General features: G+C 34.7%; 1 protein-coding gene across 6 annotated transcripts; it reads left to right on the top strand.

Annotated features, from left to right (window-relative positions):
* Nucleotides 1-1093: 1093 nt before the first annotated feature.
* LOC129306958 (proline--tRNA ligase, cytoplasmic-like) lies at nucleotides 1094-17669 on the top strand. 6 transcript variants are annotated; one of them, XR_008592281.1, is made up of 14 exons: nucleotides 1094-1244; nucleotides 5119-5170; nucleotides 5260-5345; nucleotides 7953-8045; nucleotides 8232-8348; nucleotides 8620-8807; nucleotides 9220-9286; nucleotides 10160-10282; nucleotides 10371-10523; nucleotides 10607-10891; nucleotides 11001-11219; nucleotides 14731-15138; nucleotides 15270-15363; nucleotides 17376-17421. XR_008592281.1 is itself a non-coding variant. In XM_054947796.1 (13 exons), the coding sequence occupies exons 2-13, from the start codon at nucleotides 5125-5127 to the stop codon at nucleotides 17438-17440; spliced, it is 1533 nt and encodes a 510-aa protein (XP_054803771.1). In that variant the 5' UTR covers nucleotides 1094-1244; nucleotides 5119-5124; the 3' UTR covers nucleotides 17441-17669. The 6 variants fall into 6 exon arrangements, 5 of the variants coding, with proteins under 5 accessions (XP_054803771.1, XP_054803763.1, XP_054803779.1 ...); XM_054947796.1 differs by lacking the exon at nucleotides 14731-15138 and having other exon boundaries at nucleotides 5119-5167; nucleotides 17376-17669; XM_054947788.1 differs by lacking the exon at nucleotides 14731-15138 and having other exon boundaries at nucleotides 17376-17669.
* Nucleotides 17670-21790: the final 4121 nt, after the last annotated feature.

The following is a 21790-nucleotide window of genomic DNA, read 5'->3' as shown; positions in this document are numbered from 1 at the left end:
CGAGGGCTTGTTTGTCTTAAAATTTTTTCATAAAAACATTACATATATTTAAAAAAAATATGTTTTATGAAATTTTATAATACTATTTATTTAAAATTTTAAAAATAATTAAAAAAAAGTTATGGAAGAGAATTTCATATAAATATAAGTAGATATTATAAAATTATAAAATAACTAAATAATAAATCAATTTTATAAAATATAAGTTATAAAAATATTTTAAAATCTAAAAAAAATTAATTAATAATCATTATTTTTATTATTGTTATTAAACATAAAATAATATTTTCATTTATAAAATCTTTACAAAATAAATATTTATTTACAAAATATTTAAAGGGAAATTTGGTGAAAATAATCTAGTTGAAAAAGAAATTGTGCTGAAGGACCAAGTTGAATTCAAGGACCAAATTAAATATTTTATTTATTAAATAATCTGAACAAATGATCGAAATGTTCCTTTGTTTAAACCAATGAAATTGAAAAAAAAAAAGATTGCTTGTTCAACACGTGCATCCTAAGCTAGATTCTTTACACCTTAATCTAGAAGCCTTGCACCAAAGTTAAAAGCCTTATACCCAATCTGCCTTGCAACCAACTCAAAAACCTCACACCTAAACCAAGATGTCTTGCACCCAAGCCAGAACCCTTACACCTAAGCCAAAACCCTTGCACCTAAGCCAAAACCCTTGCATCTAAACTAAAACCCTTGCATTTAAGCCAGAATCTTTACATCCATGATAATAAAAATTACAACTTACTTTTCTAGCTTTTGACTTGGGGTGCACAACTTCTAACTTAGGGTGCACGTGTTGAACATGAAGTTTTTTTTTTATTTTGTTCCTTCCAATTTTATTAGTTTAAACAGAGAGATATTTTGATCATTTGTTCATATTCTTTAATGAATAAATATTTAGTTTGGCTTTTAAATTTAATTTGATTCTTGGGCATAAATTTTTCTTTTTCAACTTGATCTTTTTCACCAATTTTTCCATATTTATATTATAAAAAAATTATTTATTTTTTAATGTTAAACAAATATGGCATAGAAAGTTTGAATTAGACAAACATGCCCTTACCATTCCGTCAATTTTTTGTTTTTTGTTTTGTTTTTCTCAATTCCTCTTCGAGCAGTGCCTTTTTCGTCCTCCGAACATGAACTAACTTTGCGTCCTCGAACCCTACTTCATCTCACCACTCTGCTGCCGTCGATCTCCCTTCCCTGCCAATCAGATCATTATCAGGTGCGTTAATTCTCTCCATCTCGTTTTCTCCCATATTCTGTCCATGCTTTTCTCTCCGTCGATCTGTCTCCCCTGTTTCCTTAGACCATTATCTTGCAATGTTTTTGCCGTGGTTGTGTTCGAAACTGATAACACATGAAAGGCGTCCGACATTGTGATGCAATCCTAGCATTATGTGTTTCTTTGTTAGATATCCGTGTCCAGAAGAAACCAAGTCATTTATGAAGTTCTTTGCCTTTTTTCGTTTATCATGAGTTGCTTATAGTTCTCTTGCGGTTTTCTAGACTTCCATGTAGTTCTTTTGAGAACTTAAATTTAACATATAAAATATTACCTATGCTAGTCAGAGAGCCGGAACTATTGGTGGGTGATAAAGTTAAATGGAGAACGATTCTAAGTTTCTAACTTATTTTGTCCTATTACGCTTCAATATGAAGAGAATCACGTTGTTGAAGGTGGTTTTAGTGTTTGACATCCCTTGTTCTGAAAATTACGAATAGGACCTAAATAAAAGACTTATTTACAAATAAGCCAGCAGAATGTGCTAAAATATGATGAAATCTAAAGGTCCCTGAGCGTCATTTTTTGCATGTGTAAAAAGACTAAATTGCCCCTTGACCAATCTTGGAGGTAAGGGGTTGACTTATAAATCTATGAAGTTGACTTGTAAATCCATGGCTAAAATTTGAATTATTGATGCAAAAATTATGAAGATTCACTTTAAATTTATAAGGTTTAATGTAAATTTAGGAAGTTGATTGAAAATCTACATTTAAAATTTGAATAATGTGCAATTTAAACTTTTTGCATGTGTAAAAAATGACAATAAGGTACCTTATCATTTCACTGCATTTTAGCAAATTCACAGGACTTATTTATAAATAAGTTCCTTATTTGGGACATATTTGTAATTTTTCCTTTTATTTATAATTTATAATTATAATTTGTTATTTAATTTTAAATGTTTGATGTGTTTGAATGACTTGTTCTCTATTTCTGTTATTTCCGTTCACACTTCAGTAATTTATATGACTTTTTATAATGCCGCATTCTCATGTCGTGCTTTGTAGCCTCCTTGCAAACCCATTATGACTGCTGGGATTCACACTATTTTTATTTTAAAATTTTTGAAGGCCTCCCATAGCTAAGCTCGTGCATATTCAGTTAGTTATATTTAAAAGAATTAGGCAAATCAAAAACCTCATAAGAAATATATTTGTGCTCTTCGGTTTTTGTAGCAATTGGTTCTTTAAGTGGTTGTTTCATTCGATCATACACAAGAATCTGTGGTTTGTCTAATTGCTGATTTTTGCTGAGACTGGATAATTTATTTTTGTGAATATGCAATGGCCCCGTTATTGTGTACGACAAGAATTTTGCTAGACTGACTTATTTTTGTGATTATGGATGACCTTTTTACTTTAAATGACAATATTTACTCTGGAATGACCCTTTCCTGTTAGTTTTAAATAGAAAGTTTGAGGCTTCTGAATTTAATGAATCAGATCTATAGATTGCATTTTTTGTGATTCTTTCTATTGTTTCTGTGGCTAGATGAATATACTGCATTGTTTGCTGGCTGCTGCAGTTTTCTTTTTATTATACTTGATGCGGCTTATACATATTCCTTTCTTTGGCGAATTCTATTCTAGATGCATATATGTTGAATGATTTTGTTTATTCAAGTTCATTGTTCAGCCCAAGTTTGTTTTTTAAGCACAGCACAGAAACCCATTAGTCTTGTAACTTGATCTTGACCTGAATACGAAACTCGGTCATGCCTGGCTTTGAGTGAGTTCAGCAAGACTGTCTCTCGAGCTAAAAATATTGTTGAGTGCTGTGCTATATACTTGTGCTTTTTTTTTTTTTTTTGGTGGGGGGGTATTGGGACATCTCTTTTTGTAACCACCTTGTTAGGTGTTCTAATGCTGTGTTTGGTACTCTAGAACTGGCCCTTGAGAAACTAAAAGGGAGATGGCAGTCTGATCACATTGTGTTAGTTGTGGTAGAACATAAGTTCTTTTCACCTTTGCTATCTCCATGAAGGGGCTGAAGCCACACTTCCATCACTCTTGGTCAGGAACTCTAAAATGTTTCATGGAAAGCCAAGTGTGGTCATAGTGTGTTAGTTGTGCTAAAACATAAGTTCTTTTCACCTTTGCTATGTCCATCAAGAGGCTGAAACCACACTCCCAATGACTTTTGGTCAGGAACTCTAGAATGCTTCATTGAAGCCAAGCTTTTTGCCCATTTTGCTCTTGACATATCTTACTGGAAAACCCAATACTCATTTTTCTTATTTGCCTCCACAACCTTCAAGCCTCTCAATAGTAAAGTGGGTTGGCCAAACAAATGCGTGCGACAGGGAGCTACATGATGTCTTGAGTTACCAACTGCCCATCAAACCTACATGTGTGATGATGAGTTTCTATTCTTTTCTGTGATAAGGCCTTGGTTTTTGTCTTCGACTTCTGGTTGTGATTTTTTATTGCTTGTCTATGGGTTCGATATTGTTGGCTGTTGGGTTGGTTGATTGCCCATGCTGATTTCTATTTATGATTTTTTGTTGCTGGTCTCATTTTTGGGTTGGGATCAACTGCTTTCTATAAATGGGTGAGGGAGGTGGGGCTTCACGGTGGTCGACAATGGCTTTTGGAGTTACATGTCAATAGGTTTCTTTTCTTTCTTTGTTTTATTTATTTATTTCTTTTGATCTTGGTAAGTCTATTTTAGTGTTTTAATATATACATACCAAATTCATGCTATTCTATGTTTATATTGCCTTACCAAACAGACTTTTAAAGCCCCACTTTCATTCCTCTCTCTCTTCCACTTTCTTTGAAACTACTTCTATATACCAGACGGCAGTGAATCTTTATTTTTTCCTCCTTATCGTCATTCTCTGTTTTTGTTGAGTTGTAAACTTTTTTATAGTTGTAATGATATGGGGTTCCATATGCCAACCATAAAATATCATTACTATGCCAAATATAAATTATTCAACTTATTGGGTTAATAATAAATATTTCAAATCTTTATTTTTTGTTTTTGTAAATTTTGAATTTATCACAAATTTGCTATCATTTATGACTTAATGTAAATCTTCTTTATTTGGATTCTAATATTTCTTTTTTTGAAAAAAATTCCCCTTGCTGATGTCTACCCACATTTGTTAAAAGTTTGACTAAGTATAATTATTTTTAAATTCAATTAATAAAATAATATTTTATCAATTAGGTAATTCTACAATATAATTAGAACGAATTTCTTATTTACTACTTGTGTATGTACACCATTCTTTTGCTTAGAAGGTATTTATCAAAATTATTTACTTCATGTATTAAAACTATAATTCAATTCAATTCAACTTATGTGATTTAGCTTTATTTATTTATTTTTTTATGCTATGTTGTTTTGTTAATTTTGCTTTTTTTGAAATCTTCATTCATCCCACGTGTCTTACTTTCCTAGATTCTGTGATGTAAGCCGACCTTAATTGGGTACTTTATTATAATTATAATATAATACAAAATTGGCAGCTATCATGTGAAGTGAACCCACTATGTAGGATAAATGCTTCAAGATGAGATTGTATGTTTTGCTTGCCAGCAAAATGATGACAGAATAGGAAAAAAAGGGCTAAAAAACTTGATTAGCCCTGACGTAAAAAATGAAAAACAAAAGAAAAACAAAAAAATGAGATTTGAGACACAAAAGAGAAGTTGCAGATTATGTTGAAAGGTAATTGAGATGCTTGACTAATCCTGACTTTTAGTTTCATACCAATAAATGAGATTGTGGTAGCATTTCAATTATCTTGATGAGTATTGCTTGTATGGTAAATTTGTCTACCATTGTCTGTTCTTTTGGCCAGAGTGGGATGGCTGCAGCTGAAGCTAACGAACCCATTGCAGAAACTTCTGGTGGCTAGTGTTTGTACCTTTTTGTCTTTCCTGCTTCCACATTTTGGTATCTAATTGTGAACTGTTTATGTTTCCTGTTGCTGGCTTCACAGGTGTGAAGAAGAAGGAGGTGAAGAAAGAGACCGGTTTAGGGCTTTCAAACCGAAAAGCAGACAACTTTGGGGAATGGTACTCTGAGGTACTTGCTTCAAATTATCATCAATTATATTTTTTGTTCTGCTTTTAATTATGTAGTAAGGCAAATTTGTCCATCATTGATATATGGAAATTAGGAATAATGGAGGTAATTAGGTATATAAAGATAGTTTGAGTATTTAGTTATATTCTCTATAAATAGGTCTAGGTTGTAATGGGTGATTGTGAATGGAATTGTTCTCTCTCTCTCTCCTTCCCTTCTCCCTCTTCTCTTTTTCACTCTCTCTTCTATCTCTATCAAAGGTATTAGAGCCTCCTCTTTGGCTGTGGAGGAGTGGCCGGAGATTTGGTCCTCATTGGAGCACTGCCTTTATTTTAAGCGATCCATGTCTCAGTTTTCCTAATGGATGAATGAAATCTCGGCTACGTTCTCTTTGCTTGTCAACCTGCGCCTATACCTTCCTTCAACAGTGTTGACCTCTGCCTTTACCACAGATATTCCTCTTCAGCCTTTGATCATTGGGTCAACGATCCTTATAGAGTTAGGACAGATGAACCATGTTTTAGCTGTGAATGAGTTCGACAACTAGCAATAGAACAATAACATCAACGTAGAAATAATGGCGGAATTGAATGACGTTGATGAAGATGAAGAAGAAAAACATGAGAATGATGTGGAGATTGGTCTAATTCACCTCAACGACCAATCTGTCTCTCGATACCTTACCTTAGTCAAAAACCAAAGACCCTATCGAATTATTGTCTTCTTTGATGCAACGTAGATCCACGGGAAGGAGCTTTGCCTCAAGGAGCTTCATAGAGACTTCCACAAGCTTCATAGAGACTTCCACAACTGACGCTCTCTCATGCCTTCTTCAACTTCCAAGGCCATGCTTCCATGGAAGACTTGCCCCTCACCCTCCATTGTGTTTGCTGTCACTGACACTGTTTGCTGTCTTGACGGCACCCTCAACTGCCATCTGACGAACTTCCTTGATCACAGAACTAGCCCCAATTCGAAACCCATTAAAGGTGTTAAATCCTCTGACATTACTATCAACCCCTCTCAAAACCTCTAGTTCTGACTATTCACACCCTCTATGGTCGCCATTTCTTTGTCTCTTCCAGTCATTGTCTTCTTCCACAGTGGTGGGTTCATGTATCTTTTGGCCACTTCCTTCTCGTACGACGTTGTTTGCAGGAAGTTTGTGTGTATTTTTCCTACTATTGTCATCTCTGTGAATTATCAGCTCATCTTGGAACATCGGTATTCTGCTGAATGTGATGACAGGTTTGACATCCTCTAGTTTCTTGACCAGGATGGCAGCAATTTGCCCAGTACTGCTGATTTATGAAAGTGCTTCTTGATAGGTGATAGTGTCAATGGGAACTTCTTCAGTGTCATTGGATACAATGCAATCCTTGTATGATTGAGGGGTGATCTTAGTGATGTTGTAGTAGCCAAGAATTCTTGGAACTCCGACCCCCACAACGGTACTGCTAAAGACAGAATCTCAGACTATGAATGTGAAGGATGGCCTAAAGGTGAGTTAGGTTGGAGAAACTTTGTTTTTTGATTTCGGTAGGGTTATTGACGGAATAGGGTTGAGTAAGGCTAGTGAAGAGATAATGGACCTTGGGTGGTTGTTTATGAAATATTCTCTAACTGCCACCTAGACATGCATCTACCATGGTGATTGTGTGAATTTGCTTCCTGAGTCAGTTGGTTCAACATCTACAGGGGTCTTCCTAGTGTGCTCCAAATGTTACCCACATGCCAACCATCAGAATAATATTAAAAATGGGATTAATAATCACGGTGTTGTTAGACCTTATGTGGATGAAGTTTGGGCTGTTCAAGTATATATGAGCCCAAAAGTCTTTGGATGGAACTGGGGTGTGAAAGTGGAGCTGTGGGGCATTCTTAAGTTTGAATAATGGTTATCTCATGATTCTATATGGCTTGCCATAATGGGCTTCTAGATTGAAGGAGTACTACAACATGCTTGGGCTTTTGATGTCCATTAATTTTATTTTCAAATTATTTTCTTTTACAAGTTTTAGCAGCTTGAGGTCAACCAAGAAAAAAAAAAAACAAAGAAAGAAAGAAAGAAAAAGAGAAGTCTTATTTTAGATGTATGTTTTACTTCCTACTTTTGTACTATTCCTTAAAGACAAGGATCTTTTGTTGGGGGGAGTATTAATACATGGGAATTAGGAATAAGAGGGGTAATTAGGGGAATTAGGGATATCAAGGTAGTTTGGGTATTTAGTTATATTCTTTATAAATAGGTCTTTAGGTTGCAATAGGTGATTGTGAATGGAATTGTTCTCTTTCTCTCTCTATGTCCCTTCTGCCTCTTCTCTCTTTCCCTCTTTCCCTCTTTCTGTTCTACCTCTATCAATCATCATCTGATGTCATACACTTTTTTTCTGGTTTTAAATTTTGTTGAGCTTAGTGAATACTGACAATCACCATAATCTATGTGCGAGGTTTTGATGGTACTGATGACACTGAAAACTGAATTTGAGTAAAAAGGAGCACACTGTTGTTTTTAATCATATGACTTTGGCTTTTGGGTGCAAAATTTGATGACTAGATATTTGTCATGCTTTTCCTATTTAACTTTCCTTTGATGTGACACGACAGCTAGTTGTCCATGCGGACATGATTGAATACTACCCTATATCTGGATGCTACATTCTTTTACCATGGGCAATGTCAATTTGGAAGGCAATGCAGGTGAGTTTGTAAATTCTTTTCATGCCCATTATTGCACCTTATTTTAGTACCCATGTGTTTTGGAGGAGCTTGTTAGGTAGGTTTAGCTTTTGAAGGAACTATGGTTCCTTGAGCATGAAAATGTATTTCCAAATATTTAGGTTGCTTAAATTCATAATGGTTTAAATATTTGAAATCAATGTGCAGGACTTTTTTGATGCAGAGATGACGAAAATGAAAGTTGGGACCTGCTACTTTCCGTTATTTGTGCCTTCTTCCTTTTTGCAAAAGGAGAAGGATCATATTGAGGGCTTTGCGCCAGAGGTGAAATTTCATTTATTTACTTTTTTTCATAATTTACAAGGCCTATTTAATTTAAGTTTTATATGTGAAGGAACTTGATTGCAATCTTGTAGATTAATGTGCTTGTGCAAATGGAAATTTGTGCATTTTTAAATCGATAGTTTACTCATTGATTTTAGTTTGGTTAGTAACAGTTTGTCTCAATTATCCAGAAACTGGATTACCTTCTAGAAGGAAATTTTCAGTGTAGAAACATATTTGTTATATGATTAATATCTTGGGTTTTTGCCAGGTTGCTTGGGTGACAAAGGCTGGGGATACTGATTTAGAAACCCCTATTGCTATTCGCCCAACTAGTGAAACTGTCATGTATCCATCGTACTCTAACCGGATAAGGGGACATCGTGATTTGCCCTTGAAATATAATCAATGGTGCAATGTTGTTAGATGGGAGTTTAGTAATCCCATGCCTTTTATCAGGTATTAGATTTCTTTCACATTGATTCCTTTTTCATGTTACATCTTAGTGTGTTGGGTAGGAACTACTTTTAATGTGAAAAGTAATGCACACTTTCAAACTTATACAAGTTGACTGACCTTGGAATATCAAGCCTTTAGCCCTTTAGTATTCTTTTGTAGTGTCTTGTAGTCATGATCTGGTTTTTCTTTATTTTTAGTGGAAGTTTCATAAATAGTGAATTGGTCATAGTGATGCCTTTTTGCAAAACAATGATATTTTGTTGAATCTTAAGCTTTGTAAGAAGTTGGAAATGTGATAAGTTAAACATGGTGTGTATAATCTGCTGTCACATGTGGGTAGTGTTTGTCTGGGTTCTTTTTGTGAAAGAGGAATGTTTATAGTGTTTACTGGTCTCTTTACTTTTGATTGCAGGAGTCGTGAGTTTCTTTGGCAGGAAGGGCATTCTGCGTTTGCAACAAAGGAGGAGGCAGATGCAGAGGTCTGATGCTTGTATTACGTTAATGATGTTAGATATGATATCAAATTACTGTCAGGGTCTTGTGTTTTTAACCGTGTATTTACTATTTTTCTGTATCTGCGTCTATGTAAAGGAGAAATAGGTCCCTGGTTTTTAAGATGCTTCTCTCTCCACTTGGGTACTTTCTGATAATTGTCGATAATTTCCCAGAGACTAATGTCAGGGCAATTTGAGTGTAACAGTTCATCCTCCAAGGTTGAGGTTAAGTGGAAACTGAGATTGTCATGACCATGCTTTTTTCTACTTTATTTGAATTTTGAACATTGTATAATCATTGTAATACTGCAAATAAAATAATAGTTTATATGGTATTGAATATTGAATTCAGACATTGAATATCCATTAAATAGGTGTAGCAGATTTATGATTGATCAGGTTTTAAACAATATATCATGAATAAATAGTATTTTCATGATACTTAATCGAGGACAAGACTTCGTACTAATGAAACTATGTTTGCATGGAGAATCCAGCAGTTGGATGTATAAAGTAGGATAAGAAAATTGAAACATGCACTGATAGGGTTACCAATTTGATCTGGAAGTAAATGATTGCAAGAGGTCCAGTGTAAAAGACAATTTTTTATGACAGCGATATATCTGAATTAAATTTGGGAGAGGACTGATTGGGAATAAGGGCTGACTACCCGTGCATTTCCATGGAGTCCAAGATAGGCCAAACTATTCTCAAGCATGTCCCTAAATTTAATATATGTCGTATTGATTTTAGTTTAACCAGTTACATGTCATGAGCTATGGTACAAAAGCTTTTGATAGTCTGTTTTAATCCTTCACTCTTTATGCTTTCAAGATATACTAATTGATCCTGTTTCAGGTACTTGATGTATTGGAATTGTATAGGCATATATATGAAGAATATCTGGCAGTTCCTGTCATAAAGGGCAAGAAAAGTGAGCTGGAGAAGTTTGCTGGTGGACTCTACACCACCAGTGTTGAGGTACATCTGAGTTCTGACTTCCTTGCATGATGACTGATATTGAAATGGTGAAATCTTGTTTATACATTTGCAATGTACCATATACTAGGCATTTATTCCAAACACCGGTCGCAGTATTCAAGGTGCAACTTCTCATTGCCTTGGCCAAAATTTTGCTAAAATGTTCGAGATAAATTTTGAAAATGAGAAGGGAGAGAAAGCAATGGTCTGGCAGAATTCATGGGCTTATAGTACTCGAACTGTAAGCTTTGATTTCATTAATATAATTGCATTTGTGAATTCTTATGGATCAGAAAGCTTTTATATTTCTTCTTGTTTTTACAGATTGGAGTGATGGTTATGGTCCATGGGGATGACAAAGGGCTTGTGCTGCCGCCTAAAGTAGCTTCAGTCCAAGTCATTGTGATTCCAGTGCCTTTTAAAAATGCTGATACTCAAGCTATATTTGATGCCTGTGATGCTACTGTAAATACTTTGTGTGAAGCAGGTATTCGTGCTGAGTCAGACACTAGAGATAACTATTCTCCTGGTTGGAAGTATGCACACTGGGAACTGAAAGGTGTTCCCCTAAGGATTGAAATTGGGCCAAAGGATTTGGCAAACAAGCAGGTCACCAACCCTTTCCTATTAATACATAAACTCTTAGATATGTAATCTTTCCTCTATGTTGGTCAGTTTGTCAATGAACAACCATTAACAAATTTCAGATCATCCACAGGTTCGGGTGGTCCGACGTGATAATTGGGAAAAGGTAGACATACCTAGGGATGATTTGGTGAAGCAAGTCAAAGACTTGCTGTACAATATTCAACAAAACCTATTCAATGTTGCAAAACAAAAACGAGACGCATGCATTCAGGTAGTGCATAATTGGGATGAATTTGTCAAAGCATTGAGTCAACGGAAAATGATCTTGGCTCCTTGGTGTGATGAGGAGGTATGGATTGTGGGAAAGTAGTTCTAATTTAAGTTTTAGATGTCTTGATAATGAATCTTTCCAAGATTTGCATTTTTATGTTAGTGTATAATTTCAACTTGTTTTCTTCACAAATAATTTATCTTCCCAGCTTTCTGAAAGTGAATCAGTCATGGATCAGTTTGCAATGACGCTTTTATTATGTGAAATGATAAACTTTGGTGTGACTGCTGTATTATTGCTTTTAATGATGATTAGGAAATTAGTACAAGCTTCCTCAGTCAAGACACAAGGAGGAAAAAAGGGGGACTAATATCCTAGGTCACTTTAACTCAATAAACGAGAAAACAGAAATGGAAACACAAGGCTCAACTCTTGAGAGGCTGAGCTCTCTTCTTACCAAAACCAGCTAATTCTCTGACCAAACAATTATGTGAAACCCTAGGTGAGATTCACAATGGGACCAACATAACCCTGATAGTGATAGTCTTACTCTGATTTGGGCCATCAGCCCATTATGCTCTTGCCTTCTCTTTTTAGTAGCACATGCAGGAGATATGGATCTAGTACAAGCATTTTTCATAGGACCTCGCTCACTAGGCCCATAATCTTCCCCCTTTGTGAGCTGCACCTTGTCCTTAACGTGAAAATCAGGTAATTGAGTCAAAATGATTGCAAAGTCTTCCCAAGAAGTACTGTCACTTTCTGGTAGATTGCACAACTTAATAAGCACCGGCAGAGTTCCATCAGCTGCCATCCTTTGCACTTTTCTGACTTTTCTAGGTTTGGTTTGCATCTCAAATTCCTCTGGCAGCTTGGTAGAGGATGGACCTACATGAGTGGGGAGAGAGATTTGGTGAGCTGTGTAAACATGAAACGCAGGGTGAATTCCTGCAGAATCAGGGAGCTGCAGCTTACAAGCTACATTGCTGGTCTTCTCTAACACCTTGTAGATTGAAGCCACAAGTAGACTCGATCTTCCACATTAAACTTCACATATCACCTTTTCTTTAGCTGTCTGATATAGAAGATTTTGAAGTTAATTATCCCATCCTTAGAATATCTTTAGGCTGGGATATTTTAACTTGATTCAGCTGAAGATGTAATAGGTGTGTGAGAAGATGAACTAATTTAGTATGATTGCCTGTCTACTAAATAGAGCACAATGGTCTCCACCTAGTGAGATAAGGCTTCTTCTTCGTGTTGTTGCCTATCTACTAGGCTTCCAAATGCGAATGCTTTGCATTTCTGGTATGCAGTGCAATTAATCTTCTACAATAGCTACGCTACCATAAGCTTTCTCTTAGAGAAATTTGTAATTGATTATAGAGATAGCCAGATAGGATTCCAATTCATTGCTGCCACCAAAACGTGCAACAGGAGATTTAAGGGAGAGATAGAAAGCCAAAAAGGTGGGGTTGACGATATGATGAATGATCCAAAAGTTTATGTTAAAGAGATATAAAAGTGAATGAGAAAAAAGATTGGAGTGATGAAGGGGGTAAGAGGGAGCAATCAGAGAGTTGTTGAACTGGTATATAAAAAAGAGCTGAGAAGGAAGGGCAGAAGAATTGTGGTCCAAGTCTTGGTGGGGGAAGTTGGCAAATCTATTATATCCCTGAGGTTCTAGATCTGTATTGTTTTGGTATTTCTGTGAGAGTTTTGTCTGAGTTAAGTTGCTGTAACTAGAAACAGCTGTATCAGTTTCATTTTTCTTATAATCTTGTGTATAGCTGTCCGTATAGCACATTTTGCAATCTGGTCTGGTGGAAAATGTCAAGCCCCAACAATTCCAGCATTATTCATTAAAACTGAACCCTGACAATGGTGTCACCTGGATGGATGGGATTGCGGGGTCTAAGCAATTGATTATTTTCTAGTCTATGCCTTAGTAGGAAAGGAAATTTGATGACGTGGATCTCTATCTGGTTGAGTTACCTGTTAGAGACAGTAAAACTTAGGCATTGTTTTTAGAAATAACGTGTTATAGGTTGTAGGTTCTATTTTTGTTGTTGAGTCATGTTTTGTTTCTTTATCAAGATTCGTCTTTGGAAGTTTCGTTTTGTTTTGAATTTGAGATTACTCACCCTTTCATTTGAAAAGAATTCTGAATATATATCATGCTGTTATAGATTTCCTCCGCATGTTATAAGTTGTCCATTGTTTTCTTCTCGAAGTTCAATTTATACAGGAAAGCATGTCAAATCTGCTATTGCCTTATTGGAGGTGAGAAAGAGTTGGACATATTCGATATTGAAACTTCCCTTTTTTGGCTATTCATGTATGGTTTGGCTTTGTTAGCATTTGTGACAAATAATCAGCCATTAGATTGGGCTAAATCCTCTAGCAATTTCTTTTGCTTTGTTTGCTTCCATCGTATGTTTCATAAGTTGTCTGTGGGTATCATCGAGTAAATGTTTAGGCAATGATTATTTATTTTTTAATTCAATCATCTAGTTGGAGTGAGAAAGTCCTCTAGCATGGAAGCAGTTCCCATTGGTATAGAGGAAGCCTGTTATCTGATAAAAATATATTCTTATATCAAATTAGCTGTCCAATATTGAAGGTTTTGAAGTTAATTATCTCATCTTTTGACTATAATATTTTATCTTGATTGAGCTGATGATGCAATGTGTGTGAAGATGGAGTAATTAATTATGATTGCATGTTATGTAGCAATTAATCTTATACAAGAACTACAGTGGTGTAAACTCTCTTAGAAATTTGTATGATAGAGATCAGGGATTGATGGGTTCCAATTATTTGCTGCCACCAAAATGTGCAACAGGGGACTTTAGGGAGTGACTGAAGGCCAAAAAGTTGGTGTTGATGGTCCCATGAAGGATCCAAAAGTTTATGTATGGAGAGATAGAAAAATGAAGGAGCAAAAGAAGAGAGTAACGAGGAAGGGGTAGGAAGGAGCATTCAGAGAGTTGTTGAACAGGTATATTAAGACAATAGCAGAGAAGGGTGGGAAGAAGAATTGTGGTGAATTCTTGGTGGAGAGAGCCAACCTTTTGAAAGTTGGTGAAACTGTTTCATTTTTTAGGTTCAACCTATGTATTGTTCTTAAAGTGTGTGAAGTGTGTGTTTCAAGTCCTTTTCTTCATTTTATTTGCTAATGTCGAGAAACTATAATTAATATGTTCACTCTATCAGTGTCATTCATAACATCTGTGCTGCCTAGTGTTCCATAGCAGAAGAATCTCCATATCCTTGGTTCGATTTTGTGTTTCTGCAAGAGTTTTGGTTGGAGTCAAGGTGTTGTACCTGGAAGTAACTTTGTGTCAGTACGATTTCTTTTAATCTTGTGTATAGACGTTCTTGTAGCATATTTTGCTATCTGATCTGGTGGCAAATGTCAAGGCCCTAACAATTTCAGTGTTATAACTGAATCCTGAAAATGGTTGTTTGGCATGTATGGATGAGATTGCTTTGTGCAAACAATTAATTATTTTCTAGTTGACACCTTGGTAGGAAGGACTTTTGGTGACATGGGCTTTTTTTTTTTTTTCCCCGGGTGGTAATAAAGGGATACAACTAGGCACTAGGCCTTAAATAAAACAGAGTCGAGGGATGGTGATTCCCTCAATGTCTTCATACAACAAAGGAAGGATGGAAATAGGAGGGCTGTCCGTGATGTGCACTTCAAGCTGAAAGCTAAGTGCATGACTTGCAAGATGGTCAGCACTTTGATTGGCTTCACAGTAGACGTGGCTGAGAATGACTTGCCAATTTTGCTGCAACAAGCTCCTGATGGTTCTTACAATCCCCGAGTAGGCATTGGTGCTCCCTGGTTATTATCAACCATTTGAATGGCAACTTGACTATCAGATTCAAAGAGAACATTTCTGCAGCCTTTTTGCCAAGCAAGATTAAGTACATCATATATTGCCCAAATGGTGACATAAGTTTCTTTGTAGATTCATCTTAGACAATGGTATAGCTTAAGCATTGTTTTTAAAAATCACGTTATAAGTTGTATATTCTATTTTTGGTGTTGGTGAGTCCTGTCCATTGTTTTCTTCTCACAGTTGAACTTTTTTCTTTTTAAAATATTTGATGCCTTAGGCCGTGGAAGTTGATGTGAAAGCAAGGACAAGGGGTGAGATGGGAGCGGTTAAGACCCTTTGTACTCCGTTCGATCAATTGGAACTCCCTGAAGGTAACATTTTTTCCAACCCTGTCTGTATGTGTGTATATTTGTTGACTTCAAATGGTGAAATCTATGCATTAGTTTTTGTGTGTTTGAATTAGTGTTACTGTGCATTCCTTCATGGTTTCCTCATGTTCGAGCTAGATATCTAGCCTTGCATGACCATTTGATAATATATATATATATATATATTGCTAGAAATAATTTATATATGTTTGGTTTTCAGTTTACTTAAAGTGCATTTGGTGAAATTTCATTTGGTGAAAGCTAGTTTAGTGCACTGAAAGTTATTTGAATTATAATAGTGAAATGTGCTTTTGAATGTACAATTATCAAAAGAGATATTGATTTATAATGATTTATAATTTTTATTATACAAATGTAATATATTTAAAATATTTAAAAAATGTGAAAGATTTTAAATAACATAAAATTTGATCTATAATGCTAAAAACTTAATCTTTAATTATTTGTATTTTTTTAATTTGTAATTTTAAAAAATGTGATAAAAATTTGTAATTTTTATTATACAATAATGCTATAAATTAACCGATTAATTATTCAATTTAGAATGCTAAAAACTTGATACCTAATTATATTTTTAATGTATTAACTAGTTTTTAAATAAAAGAATAAGATATTAAACTTGGGGTGATATAATCAAATAACATCCCATTTTTTTAAATTCATTTTTTAAAATCTTCAAATAGTTATGTTTCTCAGATTTACTTTTAGCCACTGTTTGGATATGTTTTCAAGATGTGCTTTTATATAAAATATTTTGCCCAAACAACTTGCAGTATCTTGAAAATGAAATCTTATTTTCTGAATATAAAACTGGGAGTACCAAAACGGATCCTATATATTGTCAATCCTGCTTTTTCATGAATTTAAAATTCTATCTTGTCTCTAAATTTTACAGTATTAAGGTCCTCTGGCTCATTATTTGAATATCGGGATTATAAGGACCGGAATTTACTAATCTTAGACGGACCCTCTTCACATTTGTCTGATATCTGGCTCATTATTTGAATATTGGGATTATAAGGACGAGAATTTACTAATCTTAGACAGACCCTCTTCACATTTGTCTGATATCTTATAATTTGTTGACTTTGTCATTGATCTTATAATTATCTTTATCAAAACATGCTAGTAGTTTTTTGGCAAAAAAAAAAAAAAAAATGCTAGAGGTAGATTATTTTAAACTTATCGCACATCTTTACCCCAACAACACCCTTATATTTAGGTCCTCTTTGTTTAAGATTTTTTTTTTTTAACAAAAAGTGATTTGTATATAGTTTAGAGATTTTATAAAAAAGAATTTATTTTTGTAGAGATTTTATAAAAACTAGATATTAATTTATGTTTGATTACAATAATAAAAATGATTATTAGATTTTATAATATCATTGTGGATCTTTATTTATAAAAAAAATAGTTTATTATTTCGTTATTTCAGAATTTTATAGACTTTTCAATTGATTATTACCAATACCAAATCCATAATTACTTCTGGTTACCTTCTATTTTCTTGGAGACCTCTTTCGTCGTTGCGCCTGATGTTTGAATTAACCATTGAATTGTCATGGGGTTAAGGTACAAAAGTACCAACAATTTTTTTCTTCAGGAGCTTTTGATATCCTTAAATTACTAATTATGCATGGATACCCATTAACCTTATGAAAAAGGCCAACCTTCAATTAATTAAAATAGCCTGGCATTAACCCTTACGTTCTAAGGATTGGGGAAGTTTAACCTTTTTTATAAAGTTAATGGGTACTTATGCATTATTGTTTGACTTAAGAACAACAGAAGCTACTGAAGAAAGAGTTCTTGGATATTTTTGCACTATAACCAAAATAATTGTGATGTGAGCACTTATATGCGGAATTTGCTAAATTGCAGTCAATGTGGTTGGTGACAATATATCATGTATTATGTGATTATTATTATTATTATTATTATTATTATTATTATTATTATTATTTTATACAAACCATGTGATTATTTTTGCTTAGGTACTAAGTGCTTTGCATCAGGAAAGCCTGCCAAGGTATGGTCATACTGGGGTAGAAGTTACTAGACTAGGGCCTCTCGCTAAGTTATGTATGGTTGAACACTAATGGATTTGTGGGGCACACAAAAGTGAGTTGCATTTGCATGTGAAAGATATATTTTCCTGGTCAGTTTGGGTGGGCTTAGTTGTTATGTAGCGTGGATTTGTATTGCCACGCTGACTTAAATTATGTCTTATTGTTAAAACTATCGAATGCTTAGAATTTATAAAAAAATATTTATTGTCAGGTCATCAATTTTTGTGGTGGCATTGTTAGGTCATCGTTAGAAACATGCCATTCCTCCATCGTAATAATTATTGATTACTATTGATTATTGAAGAACATTTTCACTGGCACACAAGCATGCATGCTTGAGATTATACGATAAAAATTTAAAGCCTATATTGTTATGAAATTCCATATGTACACTTATTGCTGAACAGTTAAACTCGTGAATATACGAAAAGAAAAATTATTGCCAGGTCATCCATTTTGTTTCGTTGACATTGTTATTTGACACGTCGTTCATGTATGAGTGCTTTAGTTAAAGTTGAATTTAATTAAGTCAAATAATGGATGCATATTTGTAGACATAATCAAAATTTAAATAAAATCCTTTGTGGCGGGTGAACTGGCACTTTTTAGAACACGTTTATGTCTTGTAGGATCTCCTATTTCTTAGGGGGGCGCTCCTATTTTCTCTCCTTATCTATATTTTGAAAATTTAAAGTTGACATGTAACTTCGAATTGTCTTAACGAGCTGGTATTGACGTGACAGAGAAACCATAAATAAAATATTACTTTAATTTGTTTTTAACAAGCATATATTGAAAAACAAAGCAGTCCCTGTAATTTTTTACAACGGTAGAGTCCCTGTAATTCTGGACTCTCTTTTCTGGGTAGCGATTCTCAATAGAACTTCGTTTAAACCATTTCCAGATTCTACCATTTCTACATTCGTGTTTTTTCTGCATTTTTTTTTTTGTTTGAATACTAGGCTGGAAAAACTGCACAAGACCAAAATTAAGTCATGCCTAAAATCATAAAGTTAATATAATCAGGTAACGAATTGTCTAAAATCATAATATCAGAGTCATCACAGGATGTTTGATGAACAAATAAGTCAGTGTATTTATTCGCTTTTCTGTCAATGTGGTCAAATATAATCTCCCAATCCCCATCCTTCCTCGTGAGAAATCTGATTTTCTCAATATATTCTGAGAGTTGGTGCCTTTTAGAGTAGTTATGTTTGATAAGAGATAAAGCTTTCATAGAATTATATTAGACATTGATTTTAGAGAGCTTGACATTTCATTAAAAATTAAGACCCTCAAAGATTCCCATAAGTTCAGTAGCTAAGTTGGGGTGATAGTCAAGATTCTTTGTGAATCCCCTAATTCAATTACCTTTTTTGTCCCTAATAATGCTTCCATAAATAGCAGCTCCATTGATGTTAACAAAGCCGGCAATGTTGAGCTAGCCACCCAAATGCAGGAGGGTTCAATTTAGCTTCATTTCTAGCACCACTTTTGATTAGATAATTGATTCTGACATGAAACCATAGGTTATTAATAATCTATTGAATGCTTCTTATATAGTTGATTTTGATTTAAAGCCATAGGTCATTAATAATCTATTGAATGCATGAGAAGGTATGTCTTTGTCTTGGGTAGATCTTGTATCTTGCCTTCCATATGTTTCAGCAAGCAAGTGCGAAGAGTCTTTGCCAATTTGTTCTTCTTGTACGTTAGCTACTTGTTTCAGCATTCCAAACTAGGGGTGAGCATTTTACCCACATACCTATGTACCTGCTCGACCCGTTCCTAAATGGGTCAAGATGTACTCATAAAATGAAAGGAGGAAAATGGGTATGGGTGGGTGGCTACTCATTTATCCATAAATGAGTGGGTAACGGGTAAGGCCTCATGTAACAACATGGCCCCCAACCCCTTACACTAGTGAATGCAATGGTGGCACGTGTCCCCTCACAAGCCGAGGTGCGACTTTCCCCATGGTAGTACATGGGTTATTTCTCACCCTGTCAAAAAGGTTTTTTGAAATCTTTCCAGCGATCGAGCTCCCAACCTCTCCTACCTTAGTAAAGTTGTGGCCAACCCTGGTCACTCCATAAAACACATTTAACTAATAAAACTCATGATAATTAAAGGATTAACATAAAAAGGTGATTACCAAGTTTTAGTTCAAATTCAAGGGATTCTAAATTTTCTAAATCAAAAAGAGTTTAAATCTATCAAAATCTCTTATATCAGAGTAAATATAGATTATGGAAGCATGGGATACCTCAGAGGGATAAAAAAGAATGAAAGCAATTAAAAATAATTCATATGCTGTGAAATAGGGCAATGCACCACAGCTTGTGCATGTTGCACTGCAACATGTTGCTCTCTGTGCCATGAGTCACGGCTCAAGCACCATGCACCGCAGCGTGTTGCATGAAAATATCAGCAATTTTGCTATCATTTGACAACAGAATCGGAGAACTTTCCATGTACCCTGATTTCCCGTCCGACGTCTGAATGATGTGATTTAGGTTTCTACAGAAAGCCCTTTTCATGAACTAGCTAACAACATGAATTTCACTTTCAAAATAAGTCACACATTGAAGTTGGACACTCAAATATATTTTGATCACTTTTCACAAATTTTACACAAAAAGGACGTCTTAAACTCTTAACAAGTGTCAAAAGTCTTTTCTAATACCTGGACTATGTCCATTGGACCTAAGACTGCCAGTACAACACGTTGCATGCACTTAGACAATAGTATAACAGAAATTCACTCCTCAACCTTTTTTCACCAAAAACAGAGGGGGAGGCAAATTGTCATTGCATTACATCAAAAGTCATCGTAACATGTCTAAGACATCATTTCTACACTTGCATTAATATTTTGGCCTTATAAACACATATATCTCACCATACAAATTTACTCAAGGCCCAAAATATAAATCAGACATTTTCAACAATAAAATAGTGCAAGTGTGATGGCATTCAACCTAAAATTGGGAATCATATACTATCATACAAAATAAAACTATGCTAGAGGCATATAATAGAATTATACTAATTTTTAGCCTCTTGAGCCTTCTCCCTCTCTGCACTAGAGCTAGAGCCTGAAAAGTGTTAACTAAAAGGGATGAGTCTAGCCACTCAATAACTAAGGTAAAACTTACCCTATGCAATTATATATCAATTATAAACCAAGCACATGCATATGAAACATACTCTAACACATATCAATTATTAATCCAACTAACATGTTTTCATCTCACACATGCTATGTACATAATCACAAAATCACTTACACATGTGATCATGACTTGATTTATCACATGAATTGCCACAATTTAGAGCATGTGACACGTCATAAGTTTATATAAGAAATGATCAACCAATCTTATACCCTCCTTATTTTCTCAGATTGAAACTATGAGTTATAAGATAGAATAGGGTTCTGTTTGTGTGACTAGACTACCTAAGCTCATTAATCGTGAGGTGTGACCTAGCCAAAGATTACATTACTCACTCTCGAACCATAGCTTCTCCTATTCTCGAATATTTGGTTGTCTTATACCCTAGGCTATTCTCCTTATTGAATTGGTGGAGAAAGCTAAGTTCTAATCCCTCGACAAACTATGGGACAGTCCCTTGACAAACTGTAGGACAAGGCTATACTCTTGTGCACCGGAGGGCAGCCTAAATACCATATGAATTTTTCTCTACTCCTAATCCTTAGGCGAACTCCCACCAACTGATCATGCCATATATGATACTCAACCATTTACACATTTTCATTTTCATTTGCTCATTATCACAATAATCATGTCGAGCTCACAACCATGCACTACCCAAGTATGCGTCCTTATCATTTTTTCAACATTATTCTCACTCATCTCAAAAATTCATTTCTTCATTAGCACACATTTATCATGCATGTTCATAGTCTAAAAACCATCTTGATTTCACATTTTGCATTTTAAGCTAAAAAATAGCATTGTGCACATTCAAATTTTCATACACTTATTAAACTAATATATGCTTTCACATCGAAAAATCAATCCATGCATGCAACATTCACAATTCATGATTAACAATTAATTAACATATAACTACCTAAAGAAAGGTTTTCCTGGTTATCTTAAACCTTTGAGAGGTTAAAAGTTTATCCCTTAATATAAGAGCTTTTAAGCTTGAATTCCTAAGCCAAATAGGTGACTAAAAGCTAAAATTACAATCAATTAAGTTGAATTTCATCAACGTTATCAACTCAAGCATTAAACCCTCATTTCTCTACTTCTAAATTGCCCAATATCCACTCTACATGAGTTTGAGCTTATCCATTGGATTTATTATCT

This window comes from Prosopis cineraria, unplaced genomic scaffold (genome assembly GCF_029017545.1).
Source record: "Prosopis cineraria cultivar Desert tree isolate PC_DT_omini unplaced genomic scaffold, ASM2901754v1 PC1, whole genome shotgun sequence".
Lineage (NCBI taxonomy): Eukaryota > Viridiplantae > Streptophyta > Magnoliopsida > Fabales > Fabaceae > Prosopis > Prosopis cineraria.
This window is presented reverse-complemented; position numbering and strand designations above follow the sequence as displayed.